At 50.8% G+C, this 21639-nt stretch overlaps 1 protein-coding gene across 2 annotated transcripts; it reads left to right on the forward strand.

Moving 5' to 3' along the window:
- Positions 1–2951: 2951 nt before the first annotated feature.
- Positions 2952–19207, forward strand: glra2 (glycine receptor, alpha 2). 2 transcript variants are annotated; one of them, XM_030344158.1, is made up of 9 exons: positions 2952–3529; positions 3879–3997; positions 6934–7001; positions 9794–10017; positions 11972–12054; positions 12160–12297; positions 13476–13690; positions 16744–16893; positions 17478–19207. In XM_030344158.1, the coding sequence occupies exons 1-9, from the start codon at positions 3462–3464 to the stop codon at positions 17766–17768; spliced, it is 1356 nt and encodes a 451-aa protein (XP_030200018.1). In that variant the 5' UTR covers positions 2952–3461; the 3' UTR covers positions 17769–19207. The 2 variants fall into 2 exon arrangements, with proteins under 2 accessions (XP_030200018.1, XP_030200019.1); XM_030344159.1 differs by lacking the exons at positions 2952–3529; positions 3879–3997; positions 6934–7001 and adding an exon at positions 7534–7745.
- Positions 19208–21639: the final 2432 nt, after the last annotated feature.

Consider the following 21639-nt stretch of genomic DNA (forward strand, 5'->3'; position numbering starts at 1 on the left):
AAGGACAGGAGCCAAGCGGTTGCTACGGACAAGTCCTGTCAGAGGATTATTCTGCTCTCCACAAAGAGGGAGAAAATACAGATCTTTGTTCGCCTGCCACCTCCTCCTCCACCAGCACCACCACCACCACCACCACCACCACCGCCATCACCACTGCCACCACCACCACCACCACCACCCCCTCCACTACCACCTCCACAACCACCAGCAACTCCACAACCTCCACCACCATCCACACCACTAACACTAACACCACCAACACCCCCACAACCTCCCTCACCCCCACCACTAACACCACCTCCACCACTATCACCACCACCACCACCATCACCACCTCCTCCTCCACCACCACCACCACAACCACCTCCATCACCACCACCTCTAACATCACCATCTCCTCAATCACCACCAGCTCCACCACCACTACCACCACCACCCCCACCTCCTCCTCCATAACACCTCCACCACCTCCACCCCCACCTCCTCCACCTCCACCACCTCCACCTCCGTCTCAACCAGACGTTTCAAGCGGTCGTTTCCCGCCCCGCCTGAGGAGAGGTTGTCTGTTCCCGGAGACTAATGACCAATCGCGTCGCAGCGGGGGGGGGTCAAACAGAGCTGTCTTTGTGACGGAGAATAAATGAGTTTAGGGCCAGGTGGGCCTGACCCCTCCCCGGGGAGCCCCTCGCTCATTAAAGGGAAGACACACACACGCGGGGGGGGGGGGGTCGTAGGTCGCATACGGCGGCGTCTGAGCAGGCCGCCAATTAAGTTTGGTTTCATCAGTCTAGCTCTGATCAAAGATGGCCTCCGTACGCTCCGTGTGTTCCACTGAAACGGAAACACGACGCGTTGTTCATAGAACCAAGAGAAGGTCGTCCTTCAGATGAGCGGCATCAAGACACCGAGGAAGAGGAAGAGGACCAAGGGGTGAGACACGATGAATGTGAAGAAGAATCAGAAGAAGATGAAGAGGACAAAGAAGTCAAACGTTAAGAATATGAAAAGGATGGAGAAGAATATCAGCATATAGACAACAAGAAGATGAAGAAGACAAAGAGGCATGACGTGAAGAGTATGAAGAAGAATCAGAAGAAGATGAAGGATAAAAATGAGTATTGAGACGACAAGAAGATGAAGAGGACAAAAGTAAAACATGATGAACATGAAGGATAACAATAGTGTGGTTTCCTACGCACTAAGGACCTGAAGAAGATGAAGAAGGAATCCTAAAGCCACTTCTTGACTGTTATCGCTCTCCGTAACCCGCGGTCTCCATGGCGACGGTAACCACGACACCTCATCCTTACGTCAGTGTCACCGCGTTGTGTGCCCCCCCCCGCCCGGCCCCTGGTTCCTGGGGCCCATGGTTCCAGGGGCCACAGGAACCAGGGGCTGGGTGGGGGCCGCAGGAACCAGGAAGGGGCCAGTGGCCGGGTGGGGGGCCACAGGAACAAGTTGCTGCAGGAACCAGGGGCCGTGCGGGGGTGCCACAGGAACCAGGGGCCCCAGGAACAAGGAACCAGGGGCCCTGGTTCCTGGCGCCCCTGGTTCCTGGCGCCCCTGGTTCCTTGTTCCTGTGGCCCCTGTTTCCTTGGGCCCCGTGTCCCTACGGCCCCTGGCTCCTGTGGCGCCCTACCCGGCCCCTGGCTCCTGCAGCACCTGGTTCCTGCGTTCCCAGGTTCCTGCGGCCCCTCACCCGGCTCCGGGGGCCCCTGGTCTGGGAGGGGCCGGTCAGACCCCAGGGGGGGGGGCGGACGTGTCTGACGGGCCGCGGGCGCGTCGGCGCATCAGGACCGCCGTCACCTGTCACTCCCTCTCGTCCTCCCGGGGGAGCGGCGCGTCTGGCGCTGAGGCCAGCGGCGACTGATCCCGCTGTCACCGGACGCCGCGGGGCGCACGAGGCGCGCTGCGGGGTGAGTCACCGCCGGCGCCACGGCCGCCCGAGCGCTTTCAACCCACGCACACACATGCACGCACATGCACGGACGCACACGCACGGACACATGCATGGGCACTCACACACACACACACACACACATAAAAACATGAACTCACACATATATACTGGCTTCTACAACACACACAAACACACACAAATATTGATTGTGTTCTTCACACACACACACACACACACACATCCACACAAACACACACACACACACACACACACACACACCTATAGTGTGTTCTGACACACTCTAGACACACACCTACACGCACCTTTACTCTGTTCTATAATACCTTACCACACACACATCTATACTGTGTTCCACAACACACACACAGCTTTATGTTCGACAAAAATGCACACATCTACAGTATACTACATTCTACACACACGCATACATACCTCTGCACTATCTTCCCTACTAAGCCTGAGACTGTCCACGGAGCAGCCGGAGCGCGGATGGAAACGCGGTGAATCAACGAGTGAGCGCCGCTATTACCCGAGTTTTTAGATGTTTTTAATCGAATCCCAATTCGCGCGTCTGACCGCGGCGATAGCGCGGCCCCGCGTCTGTCTGCGCGTGATTGGGTCTGTCAGTCAGTCGGTCTGCATCACGCGCTGGGAGGCCAACCTTTCAGCGTTTCCAACGATGTGCCTCGCCTCGGGAAAAATACATCTGTTTCCAGGGCAACCAGGCCACCCAATACTTTCCCAGGGGCTCTTGGCCGCTGTCCCCTCTGTTTACATTAGTTCACCTGCAGCCAAGGAGCCCGTCACGAGGACGGCTCGTCTGGTACATAGACACACACGCACTTACAGCGCACGCACACATATACACGCACACACATATACAGCATATCACCTTGGACACTTCTACAATATTTGATTTCCATTTGATAAATGCACGCAGAAGAAGTGCGTGGAAAAATTACAATAAATACGTCATGGGGGATAACGAGGAAAGTTTCTAGTGTTGTGAACGCGTCGCCACCGTCGTGCGTTGGACTCGATTCAAACCCATCTCACGTGCATCCCCCGGTTTGAAGCCTTGCGCCTGCGCGTAAAGGCGCCGAGAGCTTTCCAAGTGCTGAAATGAAGAGAAAAAAGGCGTTCCTTTCCCATTCCTCCACAGCGGAGGTTCCTCTACCTGAGGAACACGTCTCTCCTCAGTGAGTAAGGACCCGCTCACCCGTCAGGACGCAGAAACGCGCGGTCGCCAAACGGATTCCAAACCACCGCGTCAGGCGACGTCGCCACACGCGACGTGATGGTTCCGCTTACCTGCTGCCGCTCAGCGGTCCGCTTCTCCCCGTCGGAGTTTCCTCAAAACTAAACAATGATTCGGGGCTATATCCTGGAGTGTCTCCTGCGTTTTTATTTCACACAGAAACATTTGAGAACCGTCGACTCGGTCAGGAGGATGGCTGCGTCCCGGGGTGGATTATGTTTCTGACTGACGCCAACATATGGAAGAAATTAAGAAATTAAGACCTCCAGAAAACCTAAAGGAATGAATCGCTTCTTCGTACAAGTCCTGACAGCTTTAGTTGCATGTTTTATGGAGACCATCAAGTTCAGGTAATCCGACTCTTCTGAACATTAATCATCTGGCCATGGCGACGCGAAGTTCGTGAACAGTGTTGATTTATGGAGATATGAAGGAAATATGATTGCATGAAAACTGAAATTGAAGCGACATAAGATAGTCAGATGCATTAGGTAAATTTTAAATAACTAATAATAACTGTGCCCTATATTCGATCACTTAAAGTATAGGCCTATGTGTGTTTTATATTTGAAATAGTGTCCTATATTGTAATCACCAGGGAGATGAAAACATCGAAATCAAAGCAAGCATTCGCCGAACATGTTTCCCATTAAATGACTTTCTGGAGCCTGTCAGTAACCGACGTGGTGACTGTTGTAGGTCGGTCGATGCCAAGGAACACGAGTCCCGAGCATCGAACATGTCTCCGTCGGACTTTCTAGATTCATTAATGGGTCGAACCTCGGGCTACGACGCACGAATACGACCGAATTTCAAAGGTGGGTTCCAATCTTATTTTTTCTTCATTCAAGTATACGACTGCCCCTTTCGTCACCACCAACATCACAAGCACTCTCCTCCTCTCAGCTTCCATCACCATGAGCAGAGACGTAACTATTTCAAACAGAATAATTTACATCTGTGACATCTGGAGATATTTGCGACCATGTGAAGACTCAGGCTCTCCTCGCTTCAGAATAAAAAGATACAGGAACTCTTCCGAAGCAGGCCGTAGATTGCCCCTCGCGACAGACGACAGGTCCCTCTGAGGGGCCATCGGCTTGTTCCCACCTCCCTACCGTACCACCCAGCAGGGCTGCGGGCTGTCTCTCTCTGTGGGCCCCTAACTCTCTCTGCGGGGCCCTCACTGTCTCTGTTGGCCCCTCAGTGTCCCTGTTGGCCCCTCAGTGTCACGCATGACGGCAAAAAGTGATGGCAATTTAGTCATTGAGTTAATCAGCAGAGACTTTTAATTGGAAGGCATTTATGTTTGTGTTATGTCATCAAAGGGAAGGCAGAGGGTTTGACGCCTTGCTCAAGGATGCAGATGGACTGCATGCATTGGGGTTAGAACCGAGAACCTCAAGGGTAGGCTAACCCCTAGCCTCTCCTAGACCCCCCAGGACAGACTAACCCCTAGCCCCTCCTAGACCCCCCTCCCCCAGGACAGACTAACCCCTAACCCCCTGCCCCCCACAAAACTGGGGCACAATTAAGAGTCTCAACCCACATTAAGAGGACGAATGATGTCAGCTGGACTCTGTCGATGTGTTGGGGCTGCGGTTTGACGGAGCAGTAGGTCTACAACTAGTTAATATGACATGGTATCGAGGATTTCAACAGAGGCTGGGTTTGTGTTGTAGATGTTTGTCTGTGTACGATGGAGTGGTAGGCCTACACATAGTTAGTATAAGGATTGAACCAAGGATTTAAACAGAGGCTGGGTTGTGATGGAGGCCTACAGTTATGAAGATGCGTCTATGTACGACGGGCGATAGGCCTACAATTAATTAATATAAGGATGTAACCAAGGACTTAAAGAGAGGCTGGGTTGGTTATGTAGGCCTACAGGGATGTAGATGTGTCTGTGTAAAACGGGCGGTAGGCCTACAGTTAGTTAACATAAGCTACATGTAACAGAGGATTTAGACAGAGGCTGGGTATGAGTTGTCTGTCTGTGTATGATAGGCGGTAGGCCTACAGTTAGTTAAGGATTAAGTGTGTGGGAGGCGGTAGGCCTACAGTTAGTTAAGGATTAAAACAGAGGCTGAGTTTGAGATGTAGTCTGACGGCTAGTTAACATAAGGATTTAACAGAGGCTTTAAACTGATGCTGGGTATGAGATGTGTGTCTGTGTACGATGTGGTGGTAGGCCTACACTTAGTTAATGTAAGCAGGATGGCAGCGCAGCCGAGAGACGCATGGCCCAGATCTCTCTTGTGATCCGAGGGGGTGAGGATGCAAGACAGTTGACAAGACACGAGAGATGAGAGGATCCAGGGAACGCGCTGCTTAGATGCTGGCTGGCATTTCCACAGAAGAAGAGATGAATCAGGAGGAACTTATTATAGAAGCAGAGAGAAGCGAGAGCGGGAAAACGTGTTCCCGTTCCTAGTCATTGTTTCATCGCGTTTATTAAGCTTCAGGTTTATAATACAGCTCGTCGCTTATTAAACGTGACCAACCTGTCAAAACAAACAGTCAATAGAAACGGTAATTAATCGCACGTTTTAATGTTTTAATTATAACACATAATCCATCCCTGTGTCCTTCCCTATAAACCCGCACGCCAGCTTTACACACACCGCAGAATTGGCTTTATTCCGTGTTGAGAACTCATTTGATTAAACGCCCTTCCAAATAAATAAAGAAAGATGAAAGGAGAGAAAGTGATTATACGTGAGACCTGCTGGTCATAATTTGGAGGAGTGTGAAGCGAGTGACGGAGCCTGACCTAGATCTGCTGCCCAGTTTGTTGTGTTTTACGGTTCTTTCTGCCACCGCGGGTTAATGCAGCTGCCTGAGTACAAAGTGAGGCAAATACTAATACTGAGACCCGTGCAATATTGATGAAGAAAGACTCAGCAAGCGCTTCGGTCCACTGGCGGAAAACAGGATTCTCTGGCCTCAAACGGCTCAGCGTGGCACGTCTCTCGCTGAGATTGGGTCCGGGGTGAGAGCAGAAATACAAACTCCTCCTGCGCTCCTAAGACAGATTTAAGGTAGTTTGGAGGAGCTTCGGAGGTTAGGTGTTCTGCATTGATAGTGGCACCACACGTTTAACCCCTTTTTATCGGTGTTTGCCTGTGTGCGTGTGTTTGTGTGCACCTGTGCATACACAGATGTGTGTTTGTGTATGCATGTATGTTTGTGTGTGTGTGTGTATGTGTGTGTGTGTGTCTGTGTTTTTGTTTGTGTGTGTGTTTATGTGCACACGCAGATGTGTGTATGTGTGTGTGTGTGTGTGTGTGTGTGTGTGTGTGTGTATGTGTGTGTGTGTGTGTGCCCACGTGTGTGTTGCGCATATGTGTGTTGCATGTGTGTGTACATGTCCTCACGTGGGCATGCATGCACGTGCCGGAGAGTGTGAGTGTATTCTCCTATACACGTACGTCCTATTATGTCCCTTTCTGGGCTGAGATCTCATGAATAGAGCGAGAGAAACATCTCTAATCCTATAATCCACCTATGTCTCCTCCACACCGCCAGCGGCTCCTCACCAAGGCGCCTGCAGATGTTTGTTCGTCTTTCAGAACTCTTCCTGAAGTCACGGGATCAGAGGAAACAACCCTGTGCTTCCTGGCTGTCATCTCCCTGTAGCCGTGTGTCATGTGATGCCTTTCTCCGCGGCCTCGGCTCTGTCGCGGGGTCCGCTACGGCGAAACACTCAGGGGGGTTTGATTGACGTGTGTCACTCTGTCCCCCTCCCCTGCAGGTCCGCCCGTCAACGTCACCTGCAACATCTTCATCAACAGCTTTGGTTCCATCGCAGAGACCACCATGGTGAGTGGAGCGCCGTGTGCGTAGACAAGTGTTTACAGGCGAACGACGCCACCGTTACCTGTCCAAAATGGCCGTGTTAACAGGCGAACAACGCCACCTTTACCTGTCCAAAATGGCCGTGTTAACAGGCGAAAAACGCCACCTTAACCCGTCCAAAACGACCAACCTGCCCCGGAGTTATCGTCAGCGTTTGGTCTATCCATAACCTGGTTTAGTGGTGTCATGAACGCTGTATTGGCCGGTCCGTAAAGGTGTTTTTTTATTGGCTTCACAGCAACACGGCTTATAAAAACAATATTGGATTGATAGCCTCCCTGGGCTCCCCGTTGTACACGTGTTGAGCGAGTCCAGATTTAATAATTCACCCGTTGAACACCGGCTAATAATTCACTTTAAGTGCAGCCAATGTGTGGGTGGGCGGACACAGGGACAGTGTGTGTGTGTGTGTGGGGGGGGGGGGATAAGGGGCACAGACGGATAAGGGGGATAGGGACACACCCAGAGCTCTGCCCGAGGCGTCGACATTAACTAGCCCGGGAGTCAGCCGGAAGTCCGGCTCAAACGTGCGCCCCCAGATTATTGTTGTTTTTTGAGCATTCAGAGCAGCTCAGCGTGTGAGGGGAGACTCGGCAGGACCGAAGCACGTTTGACAGGACAAAGCAGCAGGAAGCGAAGCAAAGCAGAATGAATAAATAGACACGTTTGGAACAGCCGATATGCTGAATGGGCTCTTGGTGGTTGAACGTGAGTCATCTGAGCCTGCTCTGTTCATCGACTTCTGAAGGCTTTCTCCCGCGGGGATCAGCGTCATCTACCCGCCGGTTGGACACGTTTCGTCAACAATAGTAGGATAGTAAATGTATTCCTGCATGAAATCGATTGCATCAAAAGACAATTATTTGTTTTTGAAATGTTGTTCTTATCTGAGTAAAAGGGAAACAGGTACAAAACAAAAAGGAATGCAAACAAAACAGGTTCACACAAATCAATCAATCAAACACACACACAACCACACAACAGTTGTGAGTCTGTGCAGAGCCCCAGGGTGAGACATCCCATCTGACCAACTTCCTCCTGGAATCTGTTCGGTTGATCAACTCAATCAATCCTTCCCAACATCAATGTCTTTGGTTTCCAAGCACATGTTAACATCCCATTACAAAATGTCCTGCTTCACATTAAACCAGTCTTTCTTATGGTTATCCAGAGAACAGTATACAATAAACGCAGTACGGATCAGACAGCTACATATCGATAGTATTCAGATAATATTTGAATTACACTCAAACATTTGAGAACCACGGTCTTAGCCAGAGGAAGGCTGGTCCCCACCAGCCTTCTCGTGGCAGGCTGGTGGGAACCAGTCGCTGCCTCTGTTTGGATTATGTTTCTGACCGATGCAAACATATTGAATAAATTAAGACCTCCAGAAAACCTAAAGGGAGGAATCCCTTCTTCCCTGACAGCTTTAGTTGCATGTTTTAAATAGACCATCGAGTTCAGGTAATCCGACTCTTCTGAAAATAAATCATCTTAGAAAGGCTATGCAAAGTTTGTTGTGAATATTGTAAATAGTCCAATGTCCAATATTATGGAGATACTACGGCAATACGTTTTTATTAAACTTGAAACGAAGCAGCATAAGAAAGCATAACCAAATGCATTCGATTACATTAAAAAAATTAACATCACCATTGTAAATGACGTTACGAAAAAGTTATGCATCAAATTAAACCAGTCTGCTAATGGGAATCCAGAGACCAGTTTAAAATAAAAGCAGTTCATCTCTATTATTTATCCATAGTATTCGTATAATTAAAACTATAATCCCTATTCAATTAATTACTGCCCTTGTCTGCGGCACTAATATACTTTAGGTTCAGTCCCCTCTGTTGGGTTCAGTCCCTCTGTTGGGTTCAGTCCCTCTGGGTTCAGTCCCTCTGCTGGGTTCAGTCCCTCCGCTGGGTTCAGTCCCTCTACTGGGTTCAGTCCGTCTGTTGTGTTCAGTCCCTCTGGGTTCAGTCCCTCTGCTGGGTTCAGTCCCTCTGCTGGGTTCAGTCCCCTCTGGGTTCAGTCCCTCTGGGTTCAGTCCCTCTGGGTTCAGTCCCTCTGCTGGGTTCAGTCCCTCTGTTGGGTTCAGTCCCTCTGGGTTCAGTCCCCTCTGCTGGGTTCAGTCCCTCTGTTGGGTTCAGTCCCTCTGGGTTCAGTCCCTCTGGGTTCAGTCCCTCTGCTGGGTTCAGTCCCTCTGTTGGGTTCAGTCCCTCTGGGTTCAGTCCCTCTGCTGGGTTCAGTCCCTCTGTTGGGTTCAGTCCCTCTGGGTTCAGACCCCTCTGGGTTCAGTCCCCTCTGCTGGGTTCAGTCCCTCTGCTGGGTTCAGTCCCTCTGTTGGGTTCAGTCCCTCTGGGTTCAGTCCCCTCTGCTGGGTTCAGTCCCTCTGCTGGGTTCAGTCCCTCTGCTGGGTTCAGACCCCTCTGGGTTCAGACCCCTATGGGTTCAGTCCCCTCTGGGTTCATTCCCTCCGCTGGGTTCAGTCCAGGGTATCCCCTCTCCCCTCCGGGGTCTCTGACGCATGCAGACTGAACCAGTGGAGCGGTTCAGTCCCAATCATCTCAGCTCCATGGGGGGTTTAAAGCGGCCCAACGTCCATGTTGAGCGTCTCTGAGGTCTGAAGGCTGTGGACCCCCCCTCTGAGATCCTAAAGCCTCGTGTGGACCAACACCCCCCCCCCCCCCTCCCCATCTGAGGTCCTAATGCTTCATATGCCCCCCCGCTCCCCCCTCCACCCCCCCCAGGACTACAGGGTGAACATCTTCCTGCGGCAGAAGTGGAACGACCCGCGGCTGGCCTACAGCAAGTACCCCGACTCCTCCCTGGACCTGGACCCCTCCATGCTGGACTCCATCTGGAAGCCCGACCTCTTCTTCGCCAACGAGAAGGGCGCCAACTTCCACGACGTCACCACCGACAACAAGCTGCTGAGGATCTTCAAGGACGGCACGGTCCTGTACAGCATCAGGTCGGCTGCCGCCGGGGGGGGGGGCGGGCCCGTTGTCATAGGAACCAGCCGCACCATCACAGCAGCATAGGGACGAAGGATGGATGTGTTTGAGGGCGGCATGTGGCTCAGGAGGAAGAGTGGGTGTGTGTGGAGTGTCGAGGTGTCCCTGAGCACGACGCCTCACCCTGAATGCTCCTCACGAGCTGGCTGTCGCCCTGCGTGGTTGACTCCGCCGTCGGTGGGTGAATGTGTGAATGAATGGGTGAATGTGAGGCAATATTGTTAAGGGCTTTGAGTGGCTTCTTAAGTTTTACAAGGTGAGGAAAGGAAAGGCCAGTTCGATACTATGTGCTGTAGGTCAATACTATGTGGCGTTGGCGAGTTCTGCTCCATGAGATCGGGATCCCAATATATTTAGGCCTACGAAGGACGGACTTAGAATCAGAACATTCCCGTGCAGAAACTCCGACCATCCATACGGTACGCCGTATCTCCTCCCCCCCATCTCCCCGTCCACCTACAGAGGAGAGGGAGGATCAAAGTGAAAGCGTTCGTACATTGATTTCACTTTCCGAAGGCGCCATGACACAACGCTCGGTGAAGGTTTTTCCAGAACAGGCAGCCCCCTCTTGTGTACATCTACCGCCCTCGGGCACGGGGGGGGGGGGGAAGAGCGATTGATCAAAAGTCTGCACTGTTAGGGGAGAACATTCTCATTCCACTTTAAAGACCGCCGCAGTCATGGCGGCCTTTCCATTTTCTCAGAGATGATGCAATAAGAAGCAGATCCATTTCGTAGTCCATTTAGAAGGTCGTCTTCAGGAGCTGTGAGGAGGAGGAGAGAGGGGAGAGAGGGTGAGAGGGGGAGGAGAGAGGGGAGAGAGGGTGAGAGGGGGAGGAGAGAGGGGAGAGAGGGTGAGATAGGGATGAGAGGGGGATGAGAGAGGGTGAGATAGGGAGGAGAGGGGGAGGAGAGGAGGCGGAGACGGGGAGAGAGTGAGAGGATGAGAGGCGGACCGGGGGAGGAGGGGGAGGAGAGGGGGAGAGTGGGATGAGAGGGGAAGGAGAGGAGGAGAGGGTGAGAGGATGAGGAAGACCAAGGGAGGAGAGGGGGGAGGGGAGAGGGGGAGAGGATGAGGCAGACCAGGGGAGGGGAGAGGGGGGAGGAGAGAGGGGGAGAGGATGAGAGGCAAGCAGGGGAGGAGAGGGGGAGACAGTCAGCAGGGAGAGATGAAAGGCTGTTGGACTCCTCTTTCGTTTCTTTTTCATTTGAGCACGGCGGGTGGGAGGGAGGAAGGGAGGGAGGGAGGGAGGGAGGGAGGGAGGGAGGGAGGGAGGGAGCCGACTTCAGACCACAATGCATCTCAGAAACAATAAGTTGCACTAATGAAAGGGTGATAGGAACCTGCTGGAGGGAGACCTCTTTACTGGGGGGGAGAGAGGGAGGGAAGAGAGGGGAGAAAAATGATGGGGATGGAGAGAGAGAGAGATGAGAGAACGAGAGCAAGAGCGAGAGAGAGAGAGAGAGAGAGAGAGAGAGAGAGAGAGAGAGATGAGAGAACGAGAGCAAGAGAGAGAGAGAGAGAGAGAGAGAGAGAGAGAGAGAGAGAGAGAGAGAATGAGAGAATGAGAGAGAGAGATAGAGAGAGGGAGAGAGAGAGAGAGAGAGAGAGAGAGAGAGGGGGAGTGAGAAAGATACAAACAGATAGATAGAGGGGGAGAGGAGAAACAGGGATAGATGAGAGAGAGGGGTTCAAGAGTGAGACAGAGAGAGAGCGAGAGAGAGGCATGAAAGAGAGAGAGTGCGAGATGAGCGAGGGGAAAGCGAGAGAGAGCATCCATGTTCCTTGGGCGCTCAGCACCACCGCTATCACAGTCTTCTGTTCGGGGAAACGGAAACTCCAAAAAGAGAGATATAATGCTCATGTTCTTTAATGTATTCTGTGTTTGTGACGTCTGTGTCGTGCTCCAGATTGACGCTCATCCTCTCCTGCCCCATGGATCTGAAGAACTTCCCGATGGACGTCCAGACGTGCACCATGCAACTGGAGAGTTGTAAGCCCCAGACGTCCCCGATCGATAACCCTGGTCTGTTTCCCATCAGATAGCGACGGTGAACTAACCCTGACCCCTTCCTCTCCCCCCCCCGCCCCGGTCCAGTCGGCTACACCATGAACGACCTGGTGTTTGAGTGGCTGGAGAACGGCGCCGTGCAGGTGTCAGAGGGCCTGACGCTGCCGCAGTTCATCATGAAGGACGAGAAGGAGCTGGGCTACTGCACCAAGCACTACAACACTGGTGAGGCTAACGCTAAGCTAACGTACTGCGACAAGCACTACAACACTGGTGAGGCTAACGCTAAGCTAACGTACTGCACCAAGCACTACAACACAGGTGAGGCTAACGCCAAGCTAACGTACTGCACTAAGCACTACAACACTGGTGAGGCTACCGCTAAGCTAACGTACTGCACCAAGCACTACAACACAGGTGAGGCTAACGCTAGGCTAACGTACTGCACCAAGCACTACAACACAGGGGAGGCTAGCACTAAGCTAACGGACTGCACCAAGCACTACAACACAGGTGAGGCTACCGCTAAGCTAACATACTGTACTAAGCACTACAACACTGGTGAGGCTACCGCTAAGCTAACGTACTGCATCAAGCACTACAACACCGGTGAGGCTAACTCTAATATTAACGCTTATGCACCAAGCACTACAACACCGTGGAGCCTAACACTAATGCTAACGCACCAAGCACCACAACACCGGTGAGCCTAACTCTAATGCTAACGCTTATGCACCAAGCACTACAACACCGGTGAGGCTAACTCTAATGCTGACGCTAACGTACAGCACCAAGCACTACAACACAGGGGAGGCTAATGCTAACGCTACAACACAGGTGAGGCTAACGCTAACACTAGCACCAAGCACTACAACACCGGTGAGGCTAACGCTAACAAGGCTAAGGCTAACACCAAGCACTAGGCTACAACCCCGGTAAGGCTAACGCTAATGCTAACACCGAGCACTGCAACACCGGTGAGGCCAACACCCGCCCCCCAGTAGTTAAAGGGCTGTGATTGGCCCGACCCGGGCGAGGTCTGCTGGTATCTGTCCGAACAGCAGGGGGGCCAGAAGCATACGCCAGAGCAGATAAACATGAGTTGCAGATTCGTCTGGTGCCCATCTGTCAGCTATCAGTGAGTGAAACACTCTCTGATAGAAGCTTTCCAACATTTACCTCAGAGTTTAGATCTCACCAGGGCGTCCACGGCCTGACGGTTGTTGTTTTGGTAAATCCCTCCTGCCTGTCACACAGACGCACGTGTGACACACTTCTCAAAGCGCGGGGAAACGTTTGATTGTTTCGTTTGCCAAACTCTCGCTCTGTCCCTTTTACAACTCTCTCACCCTCCCGAGAGCATACAGAACTCTAACTGGTGTTTGTGTTCCCGTGGTGAACAGGTAAGTTCACCTGCATCGAGGTGAAGTTCCACCTGGAGCGCCAGATGGGCTACTACCTGATCCAGATGTACATCCCCTCGCTGCTCATCGTCATCCTGTCCTGGGTGTCCTTCTGGATCAACATGGACGCCGCGCCCGCCCGCGTGGCGCTGGGCATCACCACCGTGCTCACCATGACCACCCAGAGCTCGGGGTCCCGCGCCTCGCTGCCCAAGGTGAGCTGGGGGCAGGTCGATTCACTCAGCTCGCGATTCCATACGATACACGATGTGGGGTTCGCGATACGATATTTTGAACAAAACTTGATTGAAAAAAATATTGTCGTTTATTTTAAAGACACAATATGCAGAACAATGCCATTTGCCCTATATTTCCATTCCTTATGATTATGTAAACAAGATGCGTTATTGTAACATGGTATAGACTAATCATATTGTCATAAATGGCAATAAGCAAAAAAAATTTCTTAGTCTAGTAATTTTTAAAAAAAATATATATATTATATCGCAAACCATGTTTTCGTCTCAACAACGCATTTCGTCACGTTTTGATATAGCGATATATCGTCACACCCCTAGTCTATCCCGTATCCGGGCAACCAGACCACAATATACGCTCTCCTCCTCTCCTGCGCTTATGAGCTGGGGTCGCTCAGGTCAGTGGTCCACGGAGGAACCATAATAAGGTGATAACAACAGGTATCCATGGTGATAACAGGTATCCATGGATACTCTGACCCTAATAAGGACATGGCAGGAACAACAACAACAACAGAGACAAGGAGAACCAATATGGAGTACTTTGACATTTGACAAAGTAATATCGGAAACGTGCATATCCCCCTCTCTCTCCCCCGCTCTCTCCGCCTCTCCCTCTCTCTCTCCACCTCCCTCCCCCCCTCCCTCTCCCGCTGCTAAACCCGTCTAACTGGAGCTGATATCGCTCACTGGGAATGCTCTGAAGTCCCGCCCTCTCTCGGGCCGATAACACACAGTCAAAGCAGCCCATTCCCGGCGTTCCATGGGGAGAGGCGACCGGGAGGGGGCAGGATGCCTCTCCCCCCCCCCCCTTCTCCCCCCTCTCCCCCCTCCCCCTAAGCTGGTCAAGGGAGCCACGGATGATAGGAAGCTGATGACTGATTGGCTGAATCCCCTGTCCTATCACATCCCATCAGGGTAGGACCGTCCAGGGGCGAGGGTTTGAACCCCCCCCACGTCCACGGCCTACCTGTGGCTGTCCTCGAGCCACATGCCCCCTAACCCTCCTGGCTCATCATGACAGGAAGCCGGGGTCTGACTCACGGTGTGTCACCTTGGATCAAACGGATTGGCTGGACGGCTAAAGCAGTCATGGTGTTGGAACATCTGACGATGATGGTGGGGGGGGGTGGGGGGGGGAGCCTTCAGGGGCCTGCCCAGCCGCGCATCACCGGGGCGGCGGATTTTGAGTCAACCATCTGGATTTTTTAATTAGTAATAACCAGAGGTGCATATAACGAGCGGTGTCAGCTGGCCCGGCGTGGAGCCGGCGCGACATGCCAGGCTTTGTCGAGGGGGAGGGGGGGGGGGGGGGGGGGGGGGGGTCGGCGGTCCGTGAATCCAATAACATCCCTCGGAAATAATTTAATCACAGAAACGACAAAATGAAAAACCAAAGTGAGCAGGAACGGCGGGGCTGAACGGAGCCGATAGAGCCGTTCTCCGGGCTGGAGGATGAGCTCCTCAGCTGGGTGCCGGTCTGGCGTCACGGCCCGTGTTCCCGCTCACCACAGACCCTCCAGACGTCTCCCACGGCGTCGCTCCTGTGAGCGGCTTAACACCGTTGATCTGTGTTGTTCTGAAATAAAGGATTTGGTCCTATTCCCTTTTGACATTACACACACGCTGGTTTTTTAGCGGCTGCAGCAACAGAACCGGCAGTCGGCTGCCAAGAACAGAAGTCGTCCTGTTTGTGATGGACAGCTCCTCCCCGCTATCTCCCCTTCACTCACATCCCCCATATGAGTGAAGGGGAGATAGCCGAAATGTATAATATGCTATTCAAAGGGAGAGTATGGGAAACTGCAATCATTTCATAGAGGGAGCCTAAACTAGGTCATTTTCTGTATTACACTTACAATATGAGAGGCAACAGTTTTATAATTACCATTCCTATATTTTTTCATTACAATGGGGACCTTATTAAGCAGCTTATAGCTGTGTATGCTATTAACGTGGGGCGGTGAGACGCTACCCTTTGAAGCTGTCCGAATTAGCATGTAGGCCTAGCGTGTTAGCATGGAAAGGTACTACAGCCGACGGCATTCAGCCCCACATCCGGGGTCAACTCTCACCTGAGGATCCCCTGGGCCGAGACTCCCACCTGACAGGACTCAATCACACACCTGCACTCTCCACTTTGCTGCTGTAACCCTGCCAATTTCCCCACTGTGGGACTAAAAAAGGACTATCTGCTCTTACCTGCTGATCGATAGTTGGAGAAGCCGCTTAGAGAGCCACGACCCGCCAATACACTCAAAGGCGAGGAGACAAGTAAACCAATTCCAAAATAGCCCAAAAGTCCTGTCCGCCTGCTCAACTCTTAGAGGGTTGTGCACATCGCAGCCCAGAGATTAGCAAAGAGAGGATGCTAGGAGGCAAAGTGGTAAGCAGCTTAGGGGTAAACTCCTAAACGGATAGGTCCAGTCCTCCATTGATATTGTTGGCTGCTAATTGAGGCCGCAATTATTTCCCCGGGCGCCTCATGATACGGCGAACGCAGATACGATGGATCCGACACTCCAGTGAGCCGTCGGGGCTCATAATGAGCAGTGATTTAGGAGACACAGCAGGTAAACTTTCCTTAAAGACGAGCGCGCAAAGCGAGTGAACTTATAATTAGATGTCAACACTTCAGAATAAAAAGCTACGGGAATATAACCATTAGTGAGCGCCGGAGACCTGTTGAAGGCTGGACAAGATGAGGGGGTTTTAGACGAACGGTTTGTGACAGAATTTGGACTGTTGTTGTTTCTCGTTAGTGTAGAGGAAATAGTCATTTCAGTGAATAAATTCAAAACAATTAAATGAGGTGAAAATTTCATTTCAAACCTTCATTTGAACTCGTAGGGCATTGAGGTTTCCCTCATTTACAATGACGACGAGTTTGAATTAAGGTGCAATGAATTAAGTGCATCATGCATAATACATGCCGGCCTGTGTTAGTACCGATAAGATGCTTGACATCGGATGTGTTGTCATTAAACCCTGTGGGTTCTGTCTCTCGGCAGGTCTCCTACGTGAAGGCCATTGATATCTGGATGGCCGTGTGTCTGCTCTTTGTGTTCGCTGCGCTGCTGGAATACGCAGGAGTTAATTTCGTCTCCAGGCAACAGAAAGAGTTCCTCCGATTGAGGCGGAGACAGAGGAGGAGTCAGAAGGTATGGCCGCTGATATTGATTATTGATTAGTAGCAAGCAAACATTTGGGGTAAAAAATAAACACACTACAAAACTAAATATCACCGTTTTACCACCAGTCAAATGTTGAACGTGAATTTGAACAGTAATTTAAATATATTTAAATTGTGTTCCCCGTTAAGTCGACATTGGACTGTGGACTTTGATGGAAACATTCATTACCTAGCCAGCAATTAACCATTATGAGGTTATGTAGTAAGAAGCATTAACTAACGGTTAATTAAGTTACCCTATGTGTCTCGTTATAATTTACTAATGTCGTTCATGTTAACCAAGTAATTAAGTCATACATTATTTAATAGGGTTAAGGTTAACCCTAACCAATTAACCAAGACTTACCCTAGCCCTTAGCTGATAATGCTTATTACTGCATTAACTGATGTTAACAAATGATTAATTAATGTCATCTAAAAGTAAAATCAAGGGTAATTAATGTAAAGTACTCACGTAACGTAAAGTTAAGGGTAACGTAAAGTTAAGGGTAACGTTAAGTTAATGCTACTGAAAATTCCCTGAAAGCCACTTCCTGGCCTCTGTCTCCTCAGGACGAAGAACTGCGGGAAGGCCGTTTCAACTTCTCCGGCTACAACATCACCCAGTGTCTGGCCATGAAGGACGGCTCGTCCAATAAGAACGCGGCCTCCGCCCCTAGCCCCGCCCCGCCGGCCGTGAAGGACATAGACACGGTGAGGAAGAAGTTTGTGGACCGCGCCAAGAGGATAGACACCATCTCCCGGGCCGCCTTCCCCCTGGCCTTCCTCATCTTCAACGTTTTCTACTGGATTACCTACAAGATCATCCGGCACGAGGAGTTCCACATCCAAAAAAAAGAGTAGCCCCCCCCCCCCCCCCACACCCGGGGCACGGCCCGTCCTTCTGCGGCCGGTGGTGTCAACCCCATGGAGGGGTGGAGAGAACTCTGACCAGGGCCGAGGCGTTGCTCGTTCAGGGATAAATGTAGAGCAGAGGTGTACCGCACGCCGACGCCCCGCTCTGATGGGGAGGTCCGACGTGGAGGAGGTCCGCCGTGGAGGAGGCCCGACGTGGAGGAGGTCCGACGTGGTGGAGGGACGAGGTGTCGGGCGATTGGGTGGTTGTTGTTTATTGGTCTTAGTTTGTTTCGTCGATGCGGTCGGTGCACTGTTGCGTCGTCATGTTGTCCTCTGGACTTCACCACGGATCTCTCTGACTGGAGGACGAGGAGGAGTCCTCTGGACCCAAATTGTATTCCAAAATATCACTGCCTTGAGATCCGTACAATCAACTAGTGGAGGAACCTCCCAGGGGTTTCTGTGTTTAGGAAGTCAAAAACTTAACATAGAGGAGGGCTGAGGCTGCAGAAAAAGAAAAGAGTGTTTCATATAAAGGGTGTTTTCAAGTATTTTCTATAGTATTAATGTCACACATTTCTGCAGTATTTATATAACATTAAATATTACATTTATAGACCGTGGAAGAAACAAGCACACACTGTATTCTACACACATAACGATCTTTCAGGCATGTGTACAAATCAGATCTATAATTGGCATTTTGTGGTGCATTCCAGTAATCAACACGGAGCCATATAGAAACCCCTAATCTCACACAGCGACATGCTTACCTTTTCCATAACTGCATACTAAGTTATCGGTCTTGTAGCTTTCCATCTTGGGGCTGATTATAATTGTTTGCAGTTGACGGTCACCTGAATTATACGACAGGTGCAGCCGTGTTTCCTTTCCCCATCGCAGATAAATTTCTAACAAATCATGAATGTTAAAAAATGATCAAATGCTGAGCCAATGTAGAGGAAGTCCTAGTGACCGAATACACACTCTGGTGAGCCTGCTGTACCATGTCAACCCATATATGCCAGTGAGCTGGTTTTTCTATTATAAACAGGTAAATACGTCAGATGTCTTGATATGGTTTTAGAGTTGGAGTGTATGTTTTTGTAGATTTTAGTCAAACAATATATTTATTATTCTACTAGGACGTGTGTGTGTGTGGGGGGGGGGATATGTTATCTTTATGTATGCTTCTATCTTCCTCTAAGCTGTATTTAATGCATCGCCTCACTTGCTGTGTTCCTAGATGGCCATGCGTTAGTGGAGTAATGCATCCCTGAAGAAGAGATGATAATATTAATAATATGAGGCAGACTTCTGGTCTCTACTGTGGCTGCAGAAACTCCTTTCATGAAGACTGTTCCTTAAAACGGTCGTTTACTACCCATCAGTTGAGTTGTGCATCACATCTACTTAAAACAATAAAAACAAACAAATCAAAAGCAGAAGCAGCACTTTAAGTCGCTTTTATTGTTGCAAGCCCCGGGGGAAGTCCCCGTTCCCGTATTGTATATTTACGTATCAGCTCTTTATGGAAATACATACGGTTCAAAAGCTACACTCTCCACTTGAGAATAAACAAAGGGATGCGAGAGACACGGCCGTATGCTTGGGGTGGCTGTTCAGGGGAGAATTAATTCAGCTTTGTTCCCCAGAGAACGGGGACTAGGGTGGGGTGGGGTGGTGGTGGTGGTGGTGGGGAGACGCAGATACTTCCTGACACAGAGGTGCTGGTCGCACAAGGGAGGGGACTTTACACTGGCACAAGCGGGCCTACACACCTGGTCTGAGGTAGAGCTACACCTGGTCTGAGGTAGAGCTACACCTGGTCTGAGCTAGAGCTATACCTGGTCTGAGCTAGAGCTACACCTGGCCCCAGGTAGAGCTACACCTGGCCCCAGGTAGAGCTACACCTGGTCTGAGGTAGAGCTACACTTGGCCCCAGGTAGAGCTACACCTGGTCTGAACTAGAGCTACACCTGGTCCCAGGTAGAGCTACACCTGGTCTGAACTAGAGCTACACCTGTCCCCAGGTAGAGCCCACACCTGTCCCCAGCTAGAGCTACACCTGGCCTGAACTAGAGTTACACCTGTCCCCAGGTAGAGCCCACACCTGTCCCCAGGTAGAGCTACACCTGGTCTGAGGTAGAGCTACACCTGGCCCCAGGTAGAGCCCACACCTGTCCCCTGGTAGAGCTACGCCTGCCCTCAGGTAGAGCTACACCTGTCTTCAGGTAAAGCCTAAACCTGTCCTCAGATAGAGCTCTGAGCTACACCTGTCCTCAGGTAGAGCTACACCTGTCCTCAGGTAGAGCTCTGAGCTACACCTGTCCACAGGTAGAGCTACACCTGTCCAAATACAAACCATATAGAGCAGGTCTAGTGTTCAATGTAGAAAAGCCCCATTGGGTTTTAGATAAATATGGACCAATCAAAAGCCTGCAAGTTACTTTCTTGAAGCCATAAGGGAACAAAATTCTGTTGAGGATGTGATCTCATATTGGGTCTACATGTGTTCCTGTATCAATGTTAAAGGAAGAGGCTGCTTCCTCTCCCTGACAGTAAACACACAGTGATAGCAGCAGCAGAAAACAGAAGTCCTTCTGCATTAAAGCAGAAGTCCCTGTGGGAGGAGCTACGGAGTCTGGGAGGGAAACCAACGACTGAAGGGGGAGGAGTTACGCCACGGAGTCTGGGACGGAAATCAGCGACTGAAGTGGGAGGAGTTACACCACGGAGTCTGGGACGGAAACCAACTACCGTCTTGTTTTGTGATGGAGATATTTTACTGAAGAAAAAGGGGTTAGCGCAAACAGCTGAGGCTTTGAGAAGAGGATTTTAATAAGTGGTTAATAAGCTCAGATCCCCGCCTCCATTTACACGATGGAAACAAACACGAGGCGACAGAAAGCGAAAAGCCACGGGTCACCCAGCTTCCAGCCGGTCTGCCGTCAGACTTTGAATACTAATCAGGTCTTATTTGTGAGACTAGTGCTGATTAGTTGTTCAATATCGCATCTCAAATATTGAAGATGGATTTGGCGAGATAGTTGTGAGAGATGTGCGGTGTGCGCCGTGATTGGTTGGGACTCCAGCGGGATTAAAGCTCATCAGAAATGCTAATCCCGGGAGAGGATAATGAAGCAGCTCTCTCTTATTGTTCATTATTTGTATGTAAACAAGTGGGGGGTGCACGTGTCCTACGCGGTCCCCGATCAAGCGTGGAGTGACAGCTTGTACAAAAGACGATTATTCTACGCACTTTGTGTAAAAATAGACCGTTAATTGTCTGTAAGGGAGGCAACTGTGTCCCATAATTCACCGGGTGCTGAGGAGAAGGCTTCGGGAGGGCTGAGGAGAAGGGATGAGGGTTTCCATAGCAACTGCATAGGAATTATGAAGAGCCGGCATGAGAGCCACACATAGGGGAATTGAACTTAGAGGAGACTCGCAAATAACCTGTTTTTTAAATGAATAATATATACGAAAGATCCATCAATATTCATATTGTGTATTCGGGGTCTCGTTAATAACCTGGACAGCGTCCTGTTAAGATCAACACAAGGAAAAGAAAGGCGACAACAGAGGACGGAATTGGTCGACATGCTCTGGATGTCGAATGTTCGACATCGTCTGGATGTCGAACATTCTGTCCTCTGTCTTTTATCTTTTTCCGATTTTCTGCTTGTTTGACCGAACTCCAAAAACCCCACAGCGGTGATTATATCAGCAGCAGATCGGCAGCGCGTTCCACTCTGTCCTGGCTCAGAGCTGGAAGAGCGTCAGGAGAGAGAGGATCTGCCTGGCATGCGGCCATGCGTGGGCCAGCAGCTCTGACCTCTGTCGCTCCGTTCTGGTTCAGGGTCTCCTCAGCCAT

This window comes from Gadus morhua, chromosome 20, assembly GCF_902167405.1.
Source record: "Gadus morhua chromosome 20, gadMor3.0, whole genome shotgun sequence".
Lineage (NCBI taxonomy): Eukaryota > Metazoa > Chordata > Actinopteri > Gadiformes > Gadidae > Gadus > Gadus morhua.